The sequence below is a fragment of the Cherax quadricarinatus genome, chromosome 13, assembly GCF_038502225.1.
Source record: "Cherax quadricarinatus isolate ZL_2023a chromosome 13, ASM3850222v1, whole genome shotgun sequence".
NCBI lineage: Eukaryota > Metazoa > Arthropoda > Malacostraca > Decapoda > Parastacidae > Cherax > Cherax quadricarinatus.
In genome coordinates, this window is record NC_091304.1 from 51,944,190 (window position 1) to 51,964,612 (window position 20,423).

At 42.5% G+C, this 20,423-nt stretch overlaps 1 protein-coding gene across 4 annotated transcripts in view; it reads left to right on the forward strand.

Moving 5' to 3' along the window:
* The window catches only part of LOC128688467 (protein turtle homolog A), a 237,337-nt gene that overhangs the window by 185,686 nt on the left and 31,228 nt on the right, over positions 1-20,423 (forward strand). For all 4 annotated transcript variants that reach the window (XM_070084724.1, XM_070084727.1, XM_070084725.1 and 1 more), the window contains 2 exons: positions 7,250-7,453; positions 14,090-14,247. In XM_070084724.1, the coding sequence (XP_069940825.1) occupies positions 7,250-7,453; positions 14,090-14,247 (362 nt within the window). The remainder of the gene's footprint in view (positions 1-7,249; positions 7,454-14,089; positions 14,248-20,423) is intronic.

The following is a 20,423-nucleotide window of genomic DNA, read 5'->3' on the forward strand; positions in this document are numbered from 1 at the left end:
TTTGTGAGGACTTGAGAATGCTTGTGAGGACTTGAGAATGTTTGTGAGGACTTGAGAATGCTTGTTAGGACTTAAGAATGCTTGTGAGGACTTGAGAATGCTTGTTAGGACTTGAGAATGCTTGTGAGGACTTGAGAATGTTTGTTAGGACTTGAGAATGCTTGTGAGGACTTGAGAATGCTTGTTAGGACCTGAGAATGCTTGTTAGGACTTGAGAATGCTTGTTAGGACTTGAGAATGCTTGTTAGGACCTGAGAATGCTTGTGAGGACTTGAGAATGCTTGTGAGGACTTGAGAATGCTTGTGAGGACTTGAGAATGCTTGTTAGGACTTGAGAATGCTTGTGAGGACTTGAGAATGCTTGTGAGGACTGGAGAATGCTTGTGAGGACTGGAGAATGCTTGTGAGGACTTGAGAATGCTTGTTAGGACCTGAGAATGCTTGTTAGGACTTGAGAATGCTTGTTAGGACTTGAGAATGCTTGTTAGGACCTGAGAATGCTTGTGAGGACTGGAGAATGCTTGTGAGGACTGGAGAATGCTTGTGAGGACTTGAGAATGCTTGTTAGGACCTGAGAATGCTTGTTAGGACTTGAGAATGCTTGTTAGGACTTGAGAATGCTTGTTAGGACCTGAGAATGCTTGTGAGGACTTGAGAATGCTTGTGAGGACTTGAGAATGCTTGTTAGGACTTGAGAATGCTTGTTAGGACCTGAGAATGCTTGTGAGGACTTGAGAATGCTTGTGAGGACTTGAGAATGCTTGTTAGGACTTGAGAATGCTTGTTAGGACCTGAGAATGCTTGTTAGGACTTGAGAATGCTTGTGAGGACTTGAGAATGCTTGTTAGGACTTGAGAATGCTTGTTAGGACTTGAGAATGCTTGTTAGGACTTAAGAATGCTTGTGAGGACTTGAGAATGCTTGTTAGGACTTGAGAATGCTTGTGAGGACTTGAGAATGTTTGTTAGGACTTGAGAATGCTTGTGAGGACTTGAGAATGCTTGTTAGGACCTGAGAATGCTTGTTAGGACTTGAGAATGCTTGTTAGGACTTGAGAATGCTTGTTAGGACCTGAGAATGCTTGTGAGGACTTGAGAATGCTTGTGAGGACTTGAGAATGCTTGTTAGGACTTGAGAATGCTTGTTAGGACTTGAGAATGCTTGTTAGGACTTGAGAATGTTTGTGAGGACTTGAGAATGCTTGTTAGGACTTTAGAATGCTTGTGAGGACTTGAGAATGCTTGTTAGGACTTGAGAATGCTTGTTAGGACTTGAGAATGCTTGTGAGGACTTGAGAATGCTTGTGAGGACTTGAGAATGCTTGTTAGGACTTGAGAATGCTTGTTAGGACTTGAGAATGCTTGTTAGAACCTGAGAATGCTTGTGAGGACTTGAGAATGCTTGTGAGGACTTGAGAATGCTTGTTAGGACTTGAGAATGCTTGTTAGGACCTGAGAATGCTTGTTAGGACTTGAGAATGCTTGTTAGGACTTGAGAATGCTTGTTAGGACTTGAGAATGCTTGTTAGGACCTGAGAATGCTTGTTAGGACTTGAGAATGCTTGTTAGGACCTGAGAATGCTTGTTAGGACCTGAGAATGCTTGTTAGGACTTGAGAATGCTTGTTAGAACCTGAGAATGCTTGTGAGGACTTGAGAATGCTTGTGAGGACTTGAGAATGCTTGTTAGGACTTGAGAATGCTTGTTAGGACCTGAGAATGCTTGTTAGGACTTGAGAATGCTTGTTAGGACCTGAGAATGCTTGTTAGGACCTGAGAATGCTTGTTAGGACTTGAGAATGCTTGTTAGAACCTGAGAATGCTTGTGAGGACTTGAGAATGCTTGTGAGGACTTGAGAATGCTTGTTAGGACTTGAGAATGCTTGTTAGGACCTGAGAATGCTTGTTAGGACTTGAGAATGCTTGTTAGGACTTGAGAATGCTTGTTAGGACTTGAGAATGCTTGTTAGGACTTGAGAATGCTTGTTAGGACCTGAGAATGCTTGTTAGGACTTGAGAATGCTTGTGAGGACTTGAGAATGCTTGTTAGGACTTGAGAATGCTTGTTAGGACCTGAGAATGCTTGTTAGGACTTGAGAATGCTTGTTAGGACCTGAGAATGCTTGTTAGGACCTGAGAATGCTTGTTAGGACTTGAGAATGCTTGTTAGAACTTGACAATGCTTGTGAGGACTTGAGAATGCTTGTGAGGACTTGAGAATGCTTGTTAGGACTTGAGAATGCTTGTTAGGACCTGAGAATGCTTGTTAGGACTTGAGAATGCTTGTTAGGACTTGAGAATGCTTGTTAGGACTTGAGAATGCTTGTGAGGACCTGAGAATGCTTGTGAGGACCTGAGAATGCTTGTTAGGACTTGAGAATGTTTGTGAGGACCTGAGAATGCTTGTGAGGACCTGAGAATGCTTGTGAGGACCTGAGAATGCTTGTGAGGACCTGAGAATGCTTGTGAGGACCTGAGAATGCTTGTGAGGACCTGAGAATGCTTGTTAGGACTTGAGAATGCTTGTTAGGACCTGAGAATGCTTGTTAGGACCTGAGAATGCTTGTGAGGACTTGAGGATGCTTGTGAGGGCTTGAAGATGCTTGTAACATGTATCATGACCTACAACCAGGAAGTAATCTTGCTAGTGATCTAGAACTTGACTTCTCAAGATTGGCATCTTGCTAGGACATCTTGCTAGGAGTTAGGAAGTGTCTTAGCCTGATAGGAAGTATGTCAACTTGCTAGGAGCTGGGAAGTATGTTATCTTAATAGTTAGGAAACACGTTATCTTGCTAGGAGCTAGGTAGTGTGCTATCTTGCTAGGAGCTAGGAAGTGTACTATCTTGCTAGAAGCTAGGAAATGTGCTATATTGCTAGGAGCTAGGAAATGTGCTATCTTGCTAGGAGCTAGGAAATGTTCTATCTTGCTAGGAGCTAGGAAGTGTGCTATCTTGCTAGGAGCTAGGAAATGTACTATCTTGCTAGGAGCTAGGAAATGTGCTATCTTGCTAGGAGCTAGGAAGAGTGCTATCTTGCTAGGAGCTAGGAAATGTACTATCTTCCTAGGAGCTAGGAAGTGCGCTATCTTGCTAGGAGCTAGGAAATGTACTGTCTTGCTAGGAGCTAGGAAGTGTGCCATCTTGCTAGGAGCTAGAAAATGTGCTATCTTGCTAGGAGCTAGGAAGTGTAATATCTCGCTAGGAGCTAGGAAATGTACTACCTTGCTAGGAGCTAGGAAATGTGCTATCTTGCTAGGAGCTAGGAAATTTGCTATCTTGCTAGGAGCTAGGAAATGTGCTATCTTGCTAAGAGCTAGGAAATGTGCTATCTTGCTAGGAGCTAGGAAATTTGCTATCTTGCTCGGAGCTAGGAAATGTACTATCTTGCTAAGAGCTAGGAAATGTGCTATCTTTCTAGGAGCTAGGAAATGTGCTATCTTGCTAGAAGCTAGGAAATGTGCTATCTTGCTAGGAACTAGGAAGTGTACTATCTTGCTAGGAGCTAGGAAATGTGCTATCTTGCTAGGAGCTAGGAAATGTACTATCTTGCTAGGAGCTAGGAAGTGTACTATCTTGCTAGGAGCTAGGAAATGTACTATCTTGCTAGAAGCTAGAAAATGTGCTATCTTGCTAGGAACTAGGAAGTGTACTATCTTGCTAGGAGCTAGGAAATGTGCTATCTTGCTAGGAGCTAGGAAATGTACTATCTTGCTAGGAGCTAGGAAGTGTACTATCTTGCTAGGAGCTAGGAAATGTGCTATCTTGCTAGGAGCTAGGAAATGTACTATCTTGCTAGGAGCTAGGAAATGTATTATCTTGCTAGGAGCTAGGAAATGTGCTATCTTGCTAGGAGCTAGGAAGTGTGCTATCTTGCTAGGAGCTAGGAAGTGTGCTATCTTGCTAGGAACTAGGAAGTGTGCTATCTCGCTAGGAGCTAGGAAGTGTGCTATCTTGCTAGGAGCTAGGAAATGTACTATCTTGCTAGAAGCTAGGAAATGTGCTATCTTGCTAGGAACTAGGAAGTGTGCTATCTTGCTCGGAGCTAGGAAATGTACTATCTTGCTAGGAGCTAGGAAATGTGCTATCTTGCTAGGAGCTAGGAAGTGTACTGTCTTGCTAGGAGCTAGGAAATGTACTATCTTGCTAGGAGCTAGGAAATGTACTATCTTGCTAGGAGCTAGGAAATGTACTATCTTGCTAGGAGCTAGGAAATGTACTATCTTGCTAGGAGCTAGGAAATGTACTATCTTGCTAGGAGCTAGGAAATGTACTATCTTGCTAGGAGCTAGGAAGTGTGCTATCTTGCTAGGAGCTAGGAAATGTACTATCTTGCTAGGAGCTAGGAAATGTACTATCTTGCTAGGAGCTAGGAAATGTACTATCTTGCTAGGAGCTAGGAAGTGTGCTATCTTGCTAGGAGCTAGGAAATTTGCTATCTTGCTAGGAGCTAGGAAGTGTGCTATCTTGCTAGGAGCTAGGAAATGTACTATCTTGCTAGGAGCTAGGAAATGTACTATCTTGCTAGGAGCTAGGAAGTGTGCTATCTTGCTAGGAGCTAGGAAGTGTGCTATCTTGCTAGGAGCTAGGAAATGTACTATCTTGCTAGGAGCTAGGAAATGTACTATCTTGCTAGGAGCTAGGAAGTGTGCTATCTTGCTAGGAGCTAGGAAATGTACTATATTGCTAGGCGCTACGAAATGTACTATCTTGCTAGGAGCTAGGAAGTGTGCTATCTTGCTAGGAGCTAGGAAATGTACTATCTTGCTAGGAGCTAGGAAATGTACTATCTTGCTAGGAGCTAGGAAATGTACTATCTTGCTAGGAGCTAGGAAATGTACTATCTTGCTAGGAGCTAGGAAATGTACTATCTTGCTAGGAGCTAGGAAATGTACTATCTTGCTAGGAGCTAGGAAATGTACTATCTTGCTAGGAGCTAGGAAATGTACTATCTTGCTAGGAGCTAGGAAATGTACTATCTTGCTAGGAGCTAGGAAATGTACTATCTTGCTAGGAGCTAGGAAATGTACTATCTTGCTAGGAGCTAGGAAATGTACTATCTTGCTAGGAGCTAGGTAATGTACTATCTTGCTAGGAACTAGGAAATGTACTATCTTGCTAGGAGCTAGGAAATGTACTATCCTGCTAGGAGCTAGGAAATGTACTATCTTGCTAGGAGCTAGGAAATGTACTATCTTGCTAGGAGCTAGGAAATGTACTATCTTGCTAGGAGCTAGGTAATGTACTATCTTGCTAGGAGCTAGGTAACGAGCTGCATTTATCTTCGTTGTTCTTCCTTCGTTTATTCCTATCATTATGTTATGTTGCATAAAATTTATCGTTTTTTTCTTCTGTCCGGTTATATTTATTGAGGTTTATCATTGCCTTCTGTCCCCATTCTCCCTCCCTTCCTATTTCCCTCCCTCTTTGTCTCCCTCTTTCTCTCCCTCTTTGTCTCCCTCTTTCTCTCCCTCTTTCTCTCCCTCTTTCTCTCGCTCTTTCTCTCGCTCTTTCTCTCCCTCTTTCTTTCCCTCTTTCTCTCCCTCTTTCTTTCCCTCTTTCTTTCCCTCTTTCTCTCCCTCCCTTCTTATATTTTCCACCTCTCCTTATTATTTCCATATTTTTATCCTGTTCCTTTGAATGTGTAGAGTGAGAAAGATGGATAGTAAGAATGATGAGAATAGACGTGATGGTTTCTCAATATGGAGTTTACAGTGACATGAGCCAGTAGGTCTGTTCATGTTTTTTGTAACATTAGACATGACAAAACAATGAGAACTAGCTTAGGAGAGTCGTCACAACATCAGAAATGAGAAGAGAATGAGAACTAGCTTAGGAGAGTCGTCACAACATCAGAAATGAGAGGAGAATGAGAACTAGCTTAGATGAGTCGTCACAACATCAGAAATGAGAGGAGAATGAGAACTAGCTTAGGTGAGTCGTCACAACATCAGAAATGAGAAGAGAATGAGAACTAGCTTAGGTGAGTCGTCACAACATCAGAAATGAGAGGAGAATGAGAACTAGCTTAGATGAGTCGTCACAACATCAGAAATGAGAGGAGAATGAGAACTAGCTTAGGTGAGTCGTCACAACATCAGAAATGAGAGGAGAATGAGAACTAGCTTAGGTGAGTCTTCACAACATCAGAAATGAGAAGAGAATGAGAACTAGCTTAGGTGAGTCGTCACAACATCATAAATGAGAAGAGAATGAGAACTAATTTAGGAGAGTCGTCACAACATCATAAATGAGAAGAGAATGAGAACTAGCTTAGGAGAGTCGTCACAACATCATAAATGAGAAGAGAATGAGAACTAATTTAGGAGAGTCGTCACAACATCATAAATGAGAAGAGAATGAGAACTAGCTTAGGTGAGTCGTCACAACTTCAGAAATGAGAAGAGAATGAGAACTAGCTTAGATGAGTCTTCACAACATCAGAAATGAGAAGAGAATGAGAACTAGCTTAGGTGAGTCGTCACAACATCAGAAATGAGAAGAGAATGAGAACTAGCTTAGGTGAGTCGTCACAACATCAGAAATATAGGAAAGGGGTTGAAAAACTGAACTGCTCTGCATAACAAAGGGTTTTCTGTATAGTAGTATGTCATTGATGTCAGCTATGGTCTATATACCTTGTATACCAGAAAGCTGTTCCCGACTCTGACTTTCTCCCTCCCTCTTTCTGACTCGTGGTTTGATCTTGGTTCAGGACAGAAAGAAAAGTGTTTTAGTTTCGACACTAGTTAGTGGGAAAAAGAGTAAATTCACCTCCTGGTCAATACCTTCTCTAGTGGGTGTAAAATCTCACCCATTCATCTCGGATCTTCCACTGACGTTTGAAAAATTTAGATTTAGACAGAATATAGGAGACGACTGGTTTAGTAATAGAGTTGTGGATGAGTGGAACAAACTCCCGAGAAGTGTTATTAAATCTAAAACCTTGTGTAGTTTTAAAAATAGGGTAGACAAATACACAAGTGGGTGTGAATGGGTGAGTGTGAGCTGAACCTGACTGGCTTTGGCCTAAGCCAGTAGGTGACTTGAACCTGCCTAGCATAGGCCAGTAGGGCTCCTTCAGTGCTCCTTTTTTCTTATATTCTTAAAGCACAACAGTTTTTTTCCTGTTTCATATATAAATTGGAATTGTTTGCTGTTTCTTCCTGTATCTCACACTGTCGCTCTCTGCTCCATTATCTCTTAAAATTCTTCACCAATAAAATCCAAATGTCTTTCCGTTTCCTTTCAGGTCGTCCCCGACCTCAGGTGACCTGGTGGCATGAGGAGTCACTTCTTGACGACGTAAGTGAGGTCATGACAGGTCAGGTGACCCGTAATGCTCTTTTCTTGACCCGTCTCACCCGCACTGACCTCAACAAGACCTTGACATGTCAAGCCGTCAATTCTAACCTTAGTATACCACTGTCCGAGGCAGTGATTATAGACATGATGTGTAAGTATTGATATGAATGTTTGATGTCACGTACGAGATGTCTCCGTAGAGATACTCCTGTATAAGATGTCACTATAGATAATAGTAAGTATATATTAATATGTCTACTCCTGCATTAGAAGTCTCGATAGATAATGGTAAATACACATAAAATTAGATCTTTCTCTGTTATCATACAGGATTTCTTCCACCACAGGAAAGGTTAAGAAAAAAATGAAACATTCAAAATCATTTATTAAACAGTTACCCTGGCAAAAATGTTCAGACATCAAGTCTCAATGACCCTCCGATCTGCAGCATATTCCCGCTCCTTCATAATCCTTGTACTTCCAACCTTCACCACCCAGTACCTAACCAGTTTTCTCGAATTATGTATATATATATGTATATATATATATATATATATATATATATATATATATATATATATATATATATATATATATATATATATATATATATTATATATATATATATATATATATATATATATATATATATACATATATATATAATATATATATTATATATATATATAATATATTCTTTCTTTCAACACACCGGCCGTATCCCACCGAGGCGGGGTGGCCCAAAAGGAAAAACGAAAGTTTCTCCTTTTACATTTAGTAATATATACAGGAGAAGAGGTTACTAGCCCCTTGCTCCCGGCATTTTAGTTGCCTCTTACAACACGCATGGCTTACGGAGGAAGAATTCTGTTCCACTTCCCCATGGAGATAAGAGGAAATAAACAAGAATAAGAACTAGAAAGAAAATAGAAGAAAACCCAGAGGGGTGTGTATATATGTGCTTGTACATGTATGTGTAGTGTGACCTAAGTGTAAGTAGAAGTAGCAAGACGTACCTGAAATCTTGCATGTTCATGAGACAGAAAAAAGGACACCAGCAATCCTACCATCATGTAAAACAATTACAGGCTTTCGTTTTACACTCACTTGGCAGGACGGTAGTACCTCCCTGGGCGGTTGCTGTCTACCAACCTACTACCTATGGTAGACTGTTTTATATATATATATATATATATATATATATATATATATATATATATCCTCTTCCAGTTAAATCACACCTTCCAACAATCCCTTTCTGGACGATCCTTCCTCAGATTTATTATTATTATTATTATTATTATTGCTGTTGTTGTTATTATTATTTTTATTATTATTACTATTATTATTATTATTATTACTATTATTATTATTATTATTATTATTATTGTTATTATCATCATCATCATCATCATCATCATCATCATCATCATCATCATCATCATCATCATCATCATCATCATCATCATCATCAAAACTATACGCTAAACCCACAAGGGTCATACAGCCCCTCAGATTTACACACCCTCTCCGTCATCCTATTCTCCTCCATCCTCTCTAAACATCCCCTCCTCTGCCTTCTGAATAATACATCGCATAAACCCCTCACTGTATTCTAATTCCTACGTTCTGAATTGAGTGCATAATATACACACCACATATTTCTCATAAAGTGGTATTTCCACTGTCTTGATCCTCCTCCTCACTACAATGATTAAACCCCATATGAAATGGTATTTTAATACTTTGGTAAGTCTATAAATCACCTCTACTTCACAGACCTATATGCCAACATGTCCACTCCCATATATCTAAATATTTTCACTTCCTCCATACTCCAGCCTTCCATCTCATATACAGTTTTCATTGTTTTAAACATTTTCCTGCGTCCTCTTCCTCTCTTCCATCCTCACTTTTAATTTGCATCATTTATACAGCTTCCCAAACTCATCCCCCAGCCTTCTAAACTCATCTCTTCAGAATCTTCCAAATGAACAATGTTGTGAGGGGATTTCATAGTTAATTATTTAAAGTTTAATGAAGAATGATGGTCATTATTTATCTTTAAATACAGTCTAAGTGCAAAGTAGCAATGCTAATATTTTGCAGTTCACCCAGTCACACACCTGACTGGGTGATTTCTTCTGTATTGACTGAAGAAGTCTGTTCACAGGTGAAACATCTTGGTAAAGTTCCTCTCTGCAACTGTGCCTTCTCCCTTCCATAACTTCTGCTGTGCACGAAGGTCTATAACCTCTGTAGGGAACATACGCTCATAACCTTTGCTTCGAGCAAAAGTCAACACCTTTGCTCGCCACAAAGACACACATCCTCTGCTAAGCACAAAGGTCCTTAACCTCTGCTGGACATACTACAGAAATTTGTAAAAATCTTTCATATATTCACAAACAGGTATTGGTTGTTATGAATGTTGAGAGATTAACCAAAAAATCTCAAATATTTTGAGTTAACTGAAGTAAATGTAGAGAGTATGAAAGACCTTATCAACAATGAAATAAATACTTGATGTATGGTTGACCAACAAGCACCACAACATAGTGACTGGAAGACTGTTCAGCACCACAACATAGTGACTGGAAGACTCCTCAGCACCACAACATAGTGACTGGAAGACTCTTCAGCACCACAACATAGTGACTGGAAGACTCTTCAGCACCACAACATAGAGTGACTGGAAGACTCTTCAGCACCACAACATAGTGACTGGAAGACTCTTCAGCACCACAACATAGTGACTGGAAGACTCTTCAGCACCACAACATAGTGACTGGAAGACTCTTCAGCACCACAACATAGTGACTGGAAGACTCTTCAGCACCACAACATAGAGTGACTGGAAGACTCTTCAGCACCACAACATAGAGTGACTGGAAGACTCTTCAGCACCACAACATAGAGTGACTGGAAGACTCTTCAGCACCACAACATAGAGTGACTGGAAGACTGTTCAGCACCACAACATAGAGTGACTGGAAGACTCTTCAGCACCACAACATAGTGACTGGAAGACTCTTCAGCACCACAACATAGAGTGACTGGAAGACTCTTCAGCACCACAACATAGTGACTGGAAGACTGTTCAGCACCACAACATAGAGTGACTGGAAGACTCTTCAGCACCACAACATAGAGTGACTGGAAGACTCTTCAGCACCACAACATAGAGTGACTGGAAGACTCTTCAGCACCACAACATAGAGTGACTGGAAGACTCTTCAGCACCACAACATAGAGTGACTGGAAGACACTTCAGCACCACAACATAGTGACTGGAAGACTCTTCAGCACCACAACATAGAGTGACTGGAAGACTCTTCAGCACCACAACATAGAGTGACTTGAAGACTCTTCAGCACCACAACATAGAGTGACTGGAAGACACTTCAGCACCACAACATAGAGTGACTGGAAGACTCTTCAGCACCACAACATAGAGTGACTGGAAGACTCTTCAGCACCACAACATAGAGTGACTGGAAGACTCTTCAGCACCACAACATAGAGTGACTGGAAGACTCTTCAGCACTACAACATAGAGTGACTGGAAGACTGTTCAGCACCACAACATAGAGTGACTGGAAGACTCTTCAGCACCACAACATAGAGTGACTGGAAGACTCTTCAGCACTACAACATAGAGTGACTGGAAGACTCTTCAGCACCACAACATAGAGTGACTGGAAGACTCTTCAGCACCACAACATAGTGACTGGAAGACTCTTCAGCACTACAACATAGAGTGACTGGAAGACTCTTCAGCACCACAACATAGAGTGACTGGAAGACTCTTCAGCACCACAACATAGAGTGACTGGAAGACTCTTCAGCACCACAACATAGAGTGACTGGAAGACTCTTCAGCACTACAACATAGAGTGACTGGAAGACTCTTCAGCACCACAACATAGAGTGACTGGAAGACTCCTCAGCACTACAACATAGAGTGACTGGAAGACTCTTCAGCACCACAACATAGAGTGACTGGAAGACTCCTCAGCACTACAACATAGAGTGACTGGAAGACTCTTCAGCACCACAACATAGAGTGACTGGAAGACTCTTCAGCACCACAACATAGAGTGACTGGAAGACTCTTCAGCACTACAACATAGAGTGACTGGAAGACTGTTCAGCACCACAACATAGAGTGACTGGAAGACTCTTCAGCACCACAACATAGAGTGACTGGAAGACTCTTCAGCACCACAACATAGAGTGACTGGAAGACTCTTCAGCACCACAACATAGAGTGACTGGAAGACTCTTCAGCACCACAACATAGAGTGACTGGAAGACTCTTCAGCACCACAACATAGAGTGACTGGAAGACTCTTCAGCACCACAACATAGAGTGACTGGAAGACTCTTCAGCACCACAACATAGAGTGACTGGAAGACTCTTCAGCACCACAACACAGAGTGACTGGAAGACTCTTCAGCACCACAACATAGAGTGACTGGAAGACTCCTCAGCACCACAACATAGAGTGACTGGAAGACTCTTCAGCACCACAACATAGAGTGACTGGAAGACTCTTCAGCACTACAACATAGAGTGACTGGAAGACTGTTCAGCACCACAACATAGAGTGACTGGAAGACTCTTCAGCACCACAACATAGAGTGACTGGAAGACTCTTCAGCACTACAACATAAAGTGACTGGAAGACTGTTCAGCACCACAACATAGAGTGACTGGAAGACTCTTCAGCACCACAACATAGAGTGACTGGAAGACTCTTCAGCACCACAACATAGAGTGACTGGAAGACTCTTCAGCACCACAACATAGAGTGACTGGAAGACTCTTCAGCACCACAACATAGAGTGACTGGAAGACTCTTCAGCACCACAACATAGAGTGACTGGAAGACTCTTCAGCACCACAACATAGAGTGACTGGAAGACTCTTCAGCACCACAACATAGAGTGACTGGAAGACTCTTCAGCACCACAACATAGAGTGACTGGAAGACTCTTCAGCACCACAACATAGAGTGACTGGAAGACTCTTCAGCACCACAACATAGAGTGACTGGAAGACTCTTCAGCACCACAACATAGAGTGACTGGAAGACTCCTCAGCACCACAACATAGAGTGACTGGAAGACTCTTCAGCACCACAACATAGAGTGACTGGAAGACTCCTCAGCACTACAACATAGAGTGACTGGAAGACTCTTCAGCACCACAACATAGAGTGACTGGAAGACTCTTCAGCACTACAACATAGAGTGACTGGAAGACACTTCAGCACTACAACATAGAGTGACTGGAAGACTCCTCAGCACCACAACATAGAGTGACTGGAAGACTCCTCAGCACCACAACATAGAGTGACTGGAAGACTCTTTAGCACTACAACATAGAGTGACTGGAAGACTCTTCAGCACCACAACATAGAGTGACTGGAAGACTCTTTAGCACCACAACATAGAGTGACTGGAAGACTCTTCAGCACCACAACATAGAGTGACTGGAAGACTCTTCAGCACTACAACATAGAGTGACTGGAAGACTCTTCAGCACCACAACATACAGTGACTGGAAGACTCTTCAGCACCACAACATACAGTGACTGGAAGACTCTTCAGCACCACAACATACAGTGACTGGAAGACTCTTCAGCACTACAACATACAGTGACTGGAAGACTCTTCAGCACCACAACATACAGTGACTGGAAGACTCTTCAGCACGACAACATACAGTGACTGGAAGACTCTTCAGCACCACAACATAAACTGAATATATGGAAGACTCACCAATACTATAGCATAAACTGAGTATACGGAAGATCCTTCAGCAATGAAGTATATACCGAGTGTTGATAAATGGTTCTGATAACTGACAAGTTGTTAAATTAGACACATGTGCAACACTTGGGTATCTTTACTGAGGAAACATTTCGCCACACAGTGACTTCCTCAGTCCAATACAAAGAAGAATGCCGAAGATCAGAAGGAATAATTACTGAGCGTATAGTTGACCAACCAGCAATAAATAATACACTGCGCGTGTGGATATTTTACCATCACCAAGCCAGACAATAAACTAGATATACTGTATACTGAGTATGGATGACCCACCAGCATTAAAACATATATTAAGTGTACTAAAGACCGATTAGCACCAGCACCTTCACATTACAGACAGGAGACACACATCACACTGTTTAGTTTGACAGAACTGTAGGAAATGGTTATAAATTTCGACATACACACACTGAAAGAACTTATTACATCCAGTGTTCCTGGAAGACATATAGACCAAGTTTACCCATCACTTAACCTCTGCATACAAACATGGTATTTCTAATGGACTTGAAACCATCTGCGTAATCGAATTTAATTGCTTCTTTCAACTTTTTTTTGCCCTAATTAACCAAATAGGGATACTTGTGTTGGGTAAACATGTGACGAACACCAGTCACTTAACTGGTCAGACAGTCGACTACCAGGATCGGTCTGGGACTGAAAATTGGGGGTCGATAATCCCCAGACCCAGGTTAGTATTATTTTGACTTTTAAATGAGATGCAGTGCTATTGTTAATGGTATTATTTATTATAATCAAAACTAAGCGGTAAAATAATTCTTAATGGTAGAGATTAAAGTTATTTGTTTATTTGTTTATTTGTTATGTGTTGATGAGTTATTTTCTGGTCTGTGGCGCTGAAGGTTCTCGCCGGTGATCTATAAAGTCCATGAGGCCTTCATTCTTAATTTTCTTATTTCAGATAACGTCAATTTTTCTTTCCCGTCAGACCCACCTACGTCGGTCCGGCTTGTGTCAGGGTCAGAGGGTCAGGTCACGCTAACGGAGGGAGTGCAACGATATCTGACCTGTGAGGCAAGAGGATCACGACCACCTGCGCGCCTCCAGTGGTTCAAGAATGGATTACCTCTCAACCACTACACTCAGGTCAATCATTGTTCCTTCACCAGGTACCACTGTAGAAACATCCACCAGTGTCATGGATGCATTAATACGCTCGTGACACAGGTATCTAAACGGGAGGAGGATGAAATTAGGTACAGTAGCTTTCCACTGCCACAAATGTGCTCGCGTTAGGAGTGACATGTCCAAGTGTAGTTACTGGGCACCTAACGTTTTGTAGTATGGTGGCGTAATGGACTAAGTCGTCGAGAATTTAGCCGGCTTCCCTGGGAGGCGGGTTTAATAACTCGGGTTCGACCCCCAGCTGATCATAGAATTATTTCCTTAAAAAACACTTGTTTCGTGGATGCATTAATATATATATATATATATATATATATATATATATATATATATATATATATATATATATATATATATATATATATATATATATATATATATATATATCGTGATTACTCACATTATCAAGGGACATGTAACTGATAATGTGAGTAGTCACGAAAGCGCTTGGAATTTCACTATTCTTTCACAGTGGTTATATATATATATATATATATATATATATATATATATATATATATATATATATATATATATATATATAACAACACTGCACTAGCCAAGGACTCGAACCCATGCTGCTTTGGCCTGCCTCATGGTGGGCGAAAACACATGACGCCCTGATCCACTGGACCATACGATCCTTAAGAGTAGCGCATCCAGTAGAGCTGTCCTTGGCTAGTGCAGTGTTGTTATTGATTAATACCACTCGTTCGTGGTCACAATAATATAAAATACTGCTCATTGTACTAGTACACCAAACAGGGACTAGAATGAAATAAGCCTAGAGTCATCCACGCCATCGTGTGTCCTTGGGTAGCGAGTACAACATCCAGTTCCGCTGGATGCGCTACTCTTAAGGATCGTATGGTCCAGTGGATAAGGCCGTCATGTGTTTTTGCCCACCATGAGGCAGGCTAAAGCAGCATGGGTTCGAGTCCTTGGCTAGTGCAGTGTTGTTATTGATCAATACCACTTGTTCATGGTCAAAATAATATATATATATATATATATATATATATATATATTTGCTTGCTTTCTTTCTTTAATTAATAACAATGATTGAGAGACTGTCCTGGAGTTTAATATAAATATATCTCTCAGCTCTCTCTCTCTCTCTCTCTCTCTCTCTCTCTCTCTCTCTCTCTCTCTCTCTCTCTCTCTCTCTCTCTCTCTCTCTCTCTCTCTCTCTCTCTCTCTCTCTCTCTCTCTCTCCCGGTTACCCCCGAGTTACTTGTGATATTTTCGTCTTGATTAGAATTAAATATATATATATATAGGTAACCAAAAATGGTAATAGTGAATCTCATCGCAAAATGAGTACCGAGGTACCGAGGTACCGAGGTACCGAGGCAGCGTCACAAGTAACCAAGATCGGTGTTGGTCAGCGTTCTAAGGCTCTCTTCCCTGTAATCTCCAACTTATTGATGAGGAGAAGCTGTGAGGAGGAGCCTGGGCTGGAGACTTCACGTGCTAGCAGAGATTGGGGGGAAGACAATTACCTGTTTCTTCCTACCGCTGTTATGGTCATTGCTTTCTTTCCTTTAATTTACTTAAGTAAAAGCCATACTTACGAAGGACAGTTTGTAGTTCTGGAAATTAAAAAACGACATAGCGAAAGAGTTTTTTTTTTTAATGGTCGCAATCTTGTGAGATGTATAAGATGTGTAAGAGATGTGTACAAGAAGTTTTCCGAGACGTGATTTTCTTCCCTGGTAGTTTGTTGAGTGAGTTGTGTCAAGATGTGACAGTGGTTGGTGTGTTGTGTGTGTGTCAGCGTCCTCATGTTGGTGTGCTGTGTGTGTGTCAGCGTCCTCAAGTTGGTGTGTTGTGTGTGTGTCAGTGTCCTCATGTTGGTGTGTTGTGTGTGTGTCAGTGTCCTCATGTTGGTGTGTTGTGTGTGTGTCAGTGTCCTCATGTTGGTGTGTTGTGTGTGTGTCAGTGTCCTCATGTTGGTGTGCTGTGTGTGTGTCAGCGTCCTCATGTTGGTGTGTTGTGTGTGTGTCAGTGTCCTCATGTTGGTGTGCTGTGTGTGTGTCAGTGTCCTCATGTTGGTGTGCTGTGTGTGTGTCAGTGTCCTCATGTTGGTGTGTTGTGTGTGTGTCAGTGTCCTCATGTTGGTGTGCTGTGTGTGTGTCAGTGTCCTCATGTTGGTGTGTTGTGTGTGTGTCAGTGTCCTCATGTTGGTGTGTTGTGTGTGTGTCAGTGTCCTCATGTTGGTGTGTTGTGTGTGTGTCAGTGTCCTCATGTTGGTGTGTTGTGTGTGTCAGTGTCCTCATGTTGGTGTGTTGTGTGTGTGTCAGTGTCCTCATGTTGGTGTGTTGTGTGTGTCAGTGTCCTCATATTGGTGTGTTGTGTGTGTGTCAGTGTCCTCATGTTGGTGTGTTGTGTGTGTGTCAGTGTCCTCATGTTGGTGTGTTGTGTGTGTGTGTCAGTGTCCTCATGTTGGTGTGTTGTGTGTGTGTCAGTGTTCTCATGTTGGTGTGTTGTGTGTGTGTCAGTGTCCTCATGTTGGTGTGTTGTGTGTGTCAGTGTCCTCATGTTGGTGTGTTGTGTGTGTGTCAGTGTCCTCATGTTGGTGTGTTGTGTGTGTCAGTGTCCTCATGTTGGTGTGTTGTGTGTGTGTCAGTGTCCTCATGTTGGTGTGTTGTGTGTGTCAGCGTCCTCATGTTGGTGTGCTGTGTGTGTGTCAGTGTCCTCATGTTGGTGTGTTGTGTGTGTGTCAGTGTCCTCATGTTGGTGTGTTGTGTGTGTGTCAGTGTCCTCATGTTGGTGTGTTGTGTGTGTGTCGGTGTTCTCATGTTGGTGTGTTGTGTGTGTGTCAGTGTCCTCATGTTGGTGTGTTGTGTGTGTCAGTGTCCTCATGTTGGTGTGTTGTGTGTGTGTGTCAGTGTCCTCATGTTGGTGTGTTGTGTGTGTCAGTGTCCTCATGTTGGTGTGTTGTGTGTGTCAGTGTCCTCATGTTGGTGTGTTGTGTGTGTCAGCGTCCTCATGTTGGTGTGCTGTGTGTGTGTCAGTGTCCTCATGTTCGTGTGTTGTGTGTGTGTCAGTGTCCTCATGTTGGTGTGCTGTGTGTGTGTCAGCGTCCTCATGTTAGTGTGTTGTGTGTGTGTCAGTGTCCTCATGTTGGTGTGTTGTGTGTGTGTCAGCGTCCTCATGTTGGTGTGTTGTGTGTGTGTCAGTGTCCTCATGTTGGTGTGTTGTGTGTGTGTCAGTGTCATGCAGCGTCCTCGTGTTAGTGTGTTGTGTGTGTGTCAGTGTCCTCATGTTGGTGTGTTGTGTGTGTGTCAGTGTCCTCATGTTGGTGTGTTGTGTGTGTGTCAGTGTCCTCATGTTGGTGTGTTGTGTGTGTGTCAGTGTCCTCATGTTGGTGTGTTGTGTGTGTGTCAGTGTCCTCATGTTAGTGTGTTGTGTGTGTGTCAGTGTCCTCATGTTGGTGTGTTGTGTGTGTCAGTGTCCTCATGTGTCAGCGTGTCCGTCATGTTGGTGTGTTGTGTGTGTGTCAGTGTCCTCATGTGGTGTGTTGTGTGTGTGTCCCTCATGTTGGTGTGCTGTGTGTGTGTCAGTGTCTAATGTTGGTGTGTTGTGTGTGTGTCAGTGTCATGTTGGTGTGTTGTGTGTGTGTCAGTGTCCTCGTGTGTGCTGTGTGTGTCAGTGTGTTGGTGTGTTGTGTGTGTGTCAGTGTGTGTGTCAGTGTCCTCATGTTGGTGTGTTGTGTGTGTGTCAGTGTCCTCATGTTGTTGTGTTGTGTGTGTGTCAGTGTCCTCATGTTGGTGTGTTGTGTGTGTCAGTGTCCTCATGTTGGTGTGTTGTGTGTGTGTCATTGTCCTCATGTTGGTGTGTTGTGTGTGTGTCAGTGTCCTCATGTTGGTGTGTTGTGTGTGTGTGTCAGTGTTCTCATGTTGGTGTGTTGTGTGTGTGTCAGTGTCCTCATGTTGGTGTGTTGTGTGTGTCAGTGTCCTCATGTTGGTGTGTTGTGTGTGTGTCAGTGTCCTCATGTTGGTGTGCTGTGTGTGTCAGTGTCCTCATGTTGGTGTGTTTTGTGTGTGTCAGTGTCCTCATGTTAGTGTGTTGTGTGTGTGTCAGTGTCCTCATGTTGGTGTGTTGTGTGTGTGTCAGCGTCCTCATGTTGGTGTGTTGTGTGTGTGTCAGTGTCCTCATGTTAGTGTGTTGTGTGTGTGTCAGTGTCCTCATGTTGGTGTGTTGTGTGTGTGTCAGTGTCCTCATGTTGGTGTGCTGTGTGTGTGTCAGTGTCCTCATGTTAGTGTGTTGTGTGTGTGTCAGTGTCCTCATGTTGGTGTGTTGTGTGTGTGTCAGTGTCCTCATGTTGGTGTGCTGTGTGTGTGTCAGTGTTCTCATGTTGGTGTGTTGTGTGTGTGTCAGTGTCCTCATGTTGGTGTGTTGTGTGTGTGTCAGTGTCCTCATGTTGGTGTGTTGTGTGTGTCAGTGTCCTCATGTTGGTGTGTTGTGTGTGTGTCAGTGTCCTCATGTTGGTGTGTTGTGTGTGTGTCAGTGTCCTCATGTTGGTGTGTTGTGTGTGTGTCAGTGTCCTCATGTTGGTGTGTTGTGTGTGTGTCAGTGTCCTCATGTTGGTGTGTTGTGTGTGTGTCAGTGTCCTCATGTTGGTGTGTTGTGTGTGTGTCAGTGTCCTCATGTTGGTGTGTTGTGTGTGTGTCAGTGTCCTCATGTTGGTGTGTTGTGTGTGTGTCAGTGTCCTCATGTTGGTGTGTTGTGTGTGTGTCAGTGTCCTCATGTTGGTGTGTTGTGTGTGTGTCAGCGTCCTCATGTTGGTGTGTTGTGTGTGTGTCAGTGTCCTCATGTTGGTGTGTTTTGTGTGTGTGTCAGTGTCCTCATGTTGGTGTGTTGTGTGTGTGTCAGCGTCCTCATGTTGGTGTGTTGTGTGTGTGTCAGTGTCCTCATGTTGGTGTGTTGTGTGTGTGTCAGTGTCCTCATGTTGGTGTGCTGTGTGTGTGTCAGTGTCCTCATGTTGGTGTGTTGTGTGTGTGGCAGTGTCCTCATGATGAGTGAAACACACACGTTTCTCACTGCCAGCAAAACGTCAGTACACAATACGTCGATATTGTACGTCATATATATTAGGACGTGTAGACAGTGTCATTACCAGACAAAAAAGACTTTAGTCCCTGCAATAAACATTATTGAAATCTCTCAGCATATATACACTGAGGAGAATATTCTTCAGGAGTATATATGTAAAGTGACTATTAAGGTCACTCTCCAGATAATTTCCCCATATTATAGGCTCTCCTTTAGCACGAATTATTATTATTATTATTATTATTATTATTATTATTATTATTATTATTATTATTATTATTATTATTATTATTATTATTGTTATACCTTATACTCATTGTTTATACTAATTTATGAGAAAAATCTTGGTAACTGATATTATATGAATTATTGGTTGATACAATTTACACACACACACACACACACACACACACACACTGACGACATTGGAAGACAGGAGAGATAGGGGGGATATGATAACGTCATAAAATACTAAGAGGTATAGACAAGGTGGACAGAGACAGGATGTTCAAGAGATGGGACACAGCAACAAGGGGACACAGTTGGAAGTTGAAGACTCGGATAAATCACCGGGATGTTAGGAAGTATTTCTTCAGTCACAGAGTTGTCAGGAAGTGGGATAGCCTGGGTAGTGATGTAGTGGAGGCAGGATCTATACATAGCTCTAAGAAGAGGTATGGTAAAGCTCACTGAGCTGGAAGAGTGACTGAGTAGCGGCCAGTTGAAGAGGCCGGGCCAGGAGCTGTGAATCGACCCCCGCAACCCCAACTAGGTGAGTACAACTAGATGAGTACACACACACACACACACACACACACACACACACACACACACACACACACACACACACACACATACACACACACACACACACACACACACACACACACACACACATACACACACGCACGACCTATACTACCACTCATATGCTCCTCCGAGCTGCAGATATCTCTACCCCTCCTTCAGAGTGCAGACACTGTACTTCCCACATCCAGGACTCAAGTCCAACTAACCGGTTTTGCTGAATCCTTTCACAAATCTTTGCCTTGCTCACACTCCAACAGCTCGTCAAATCA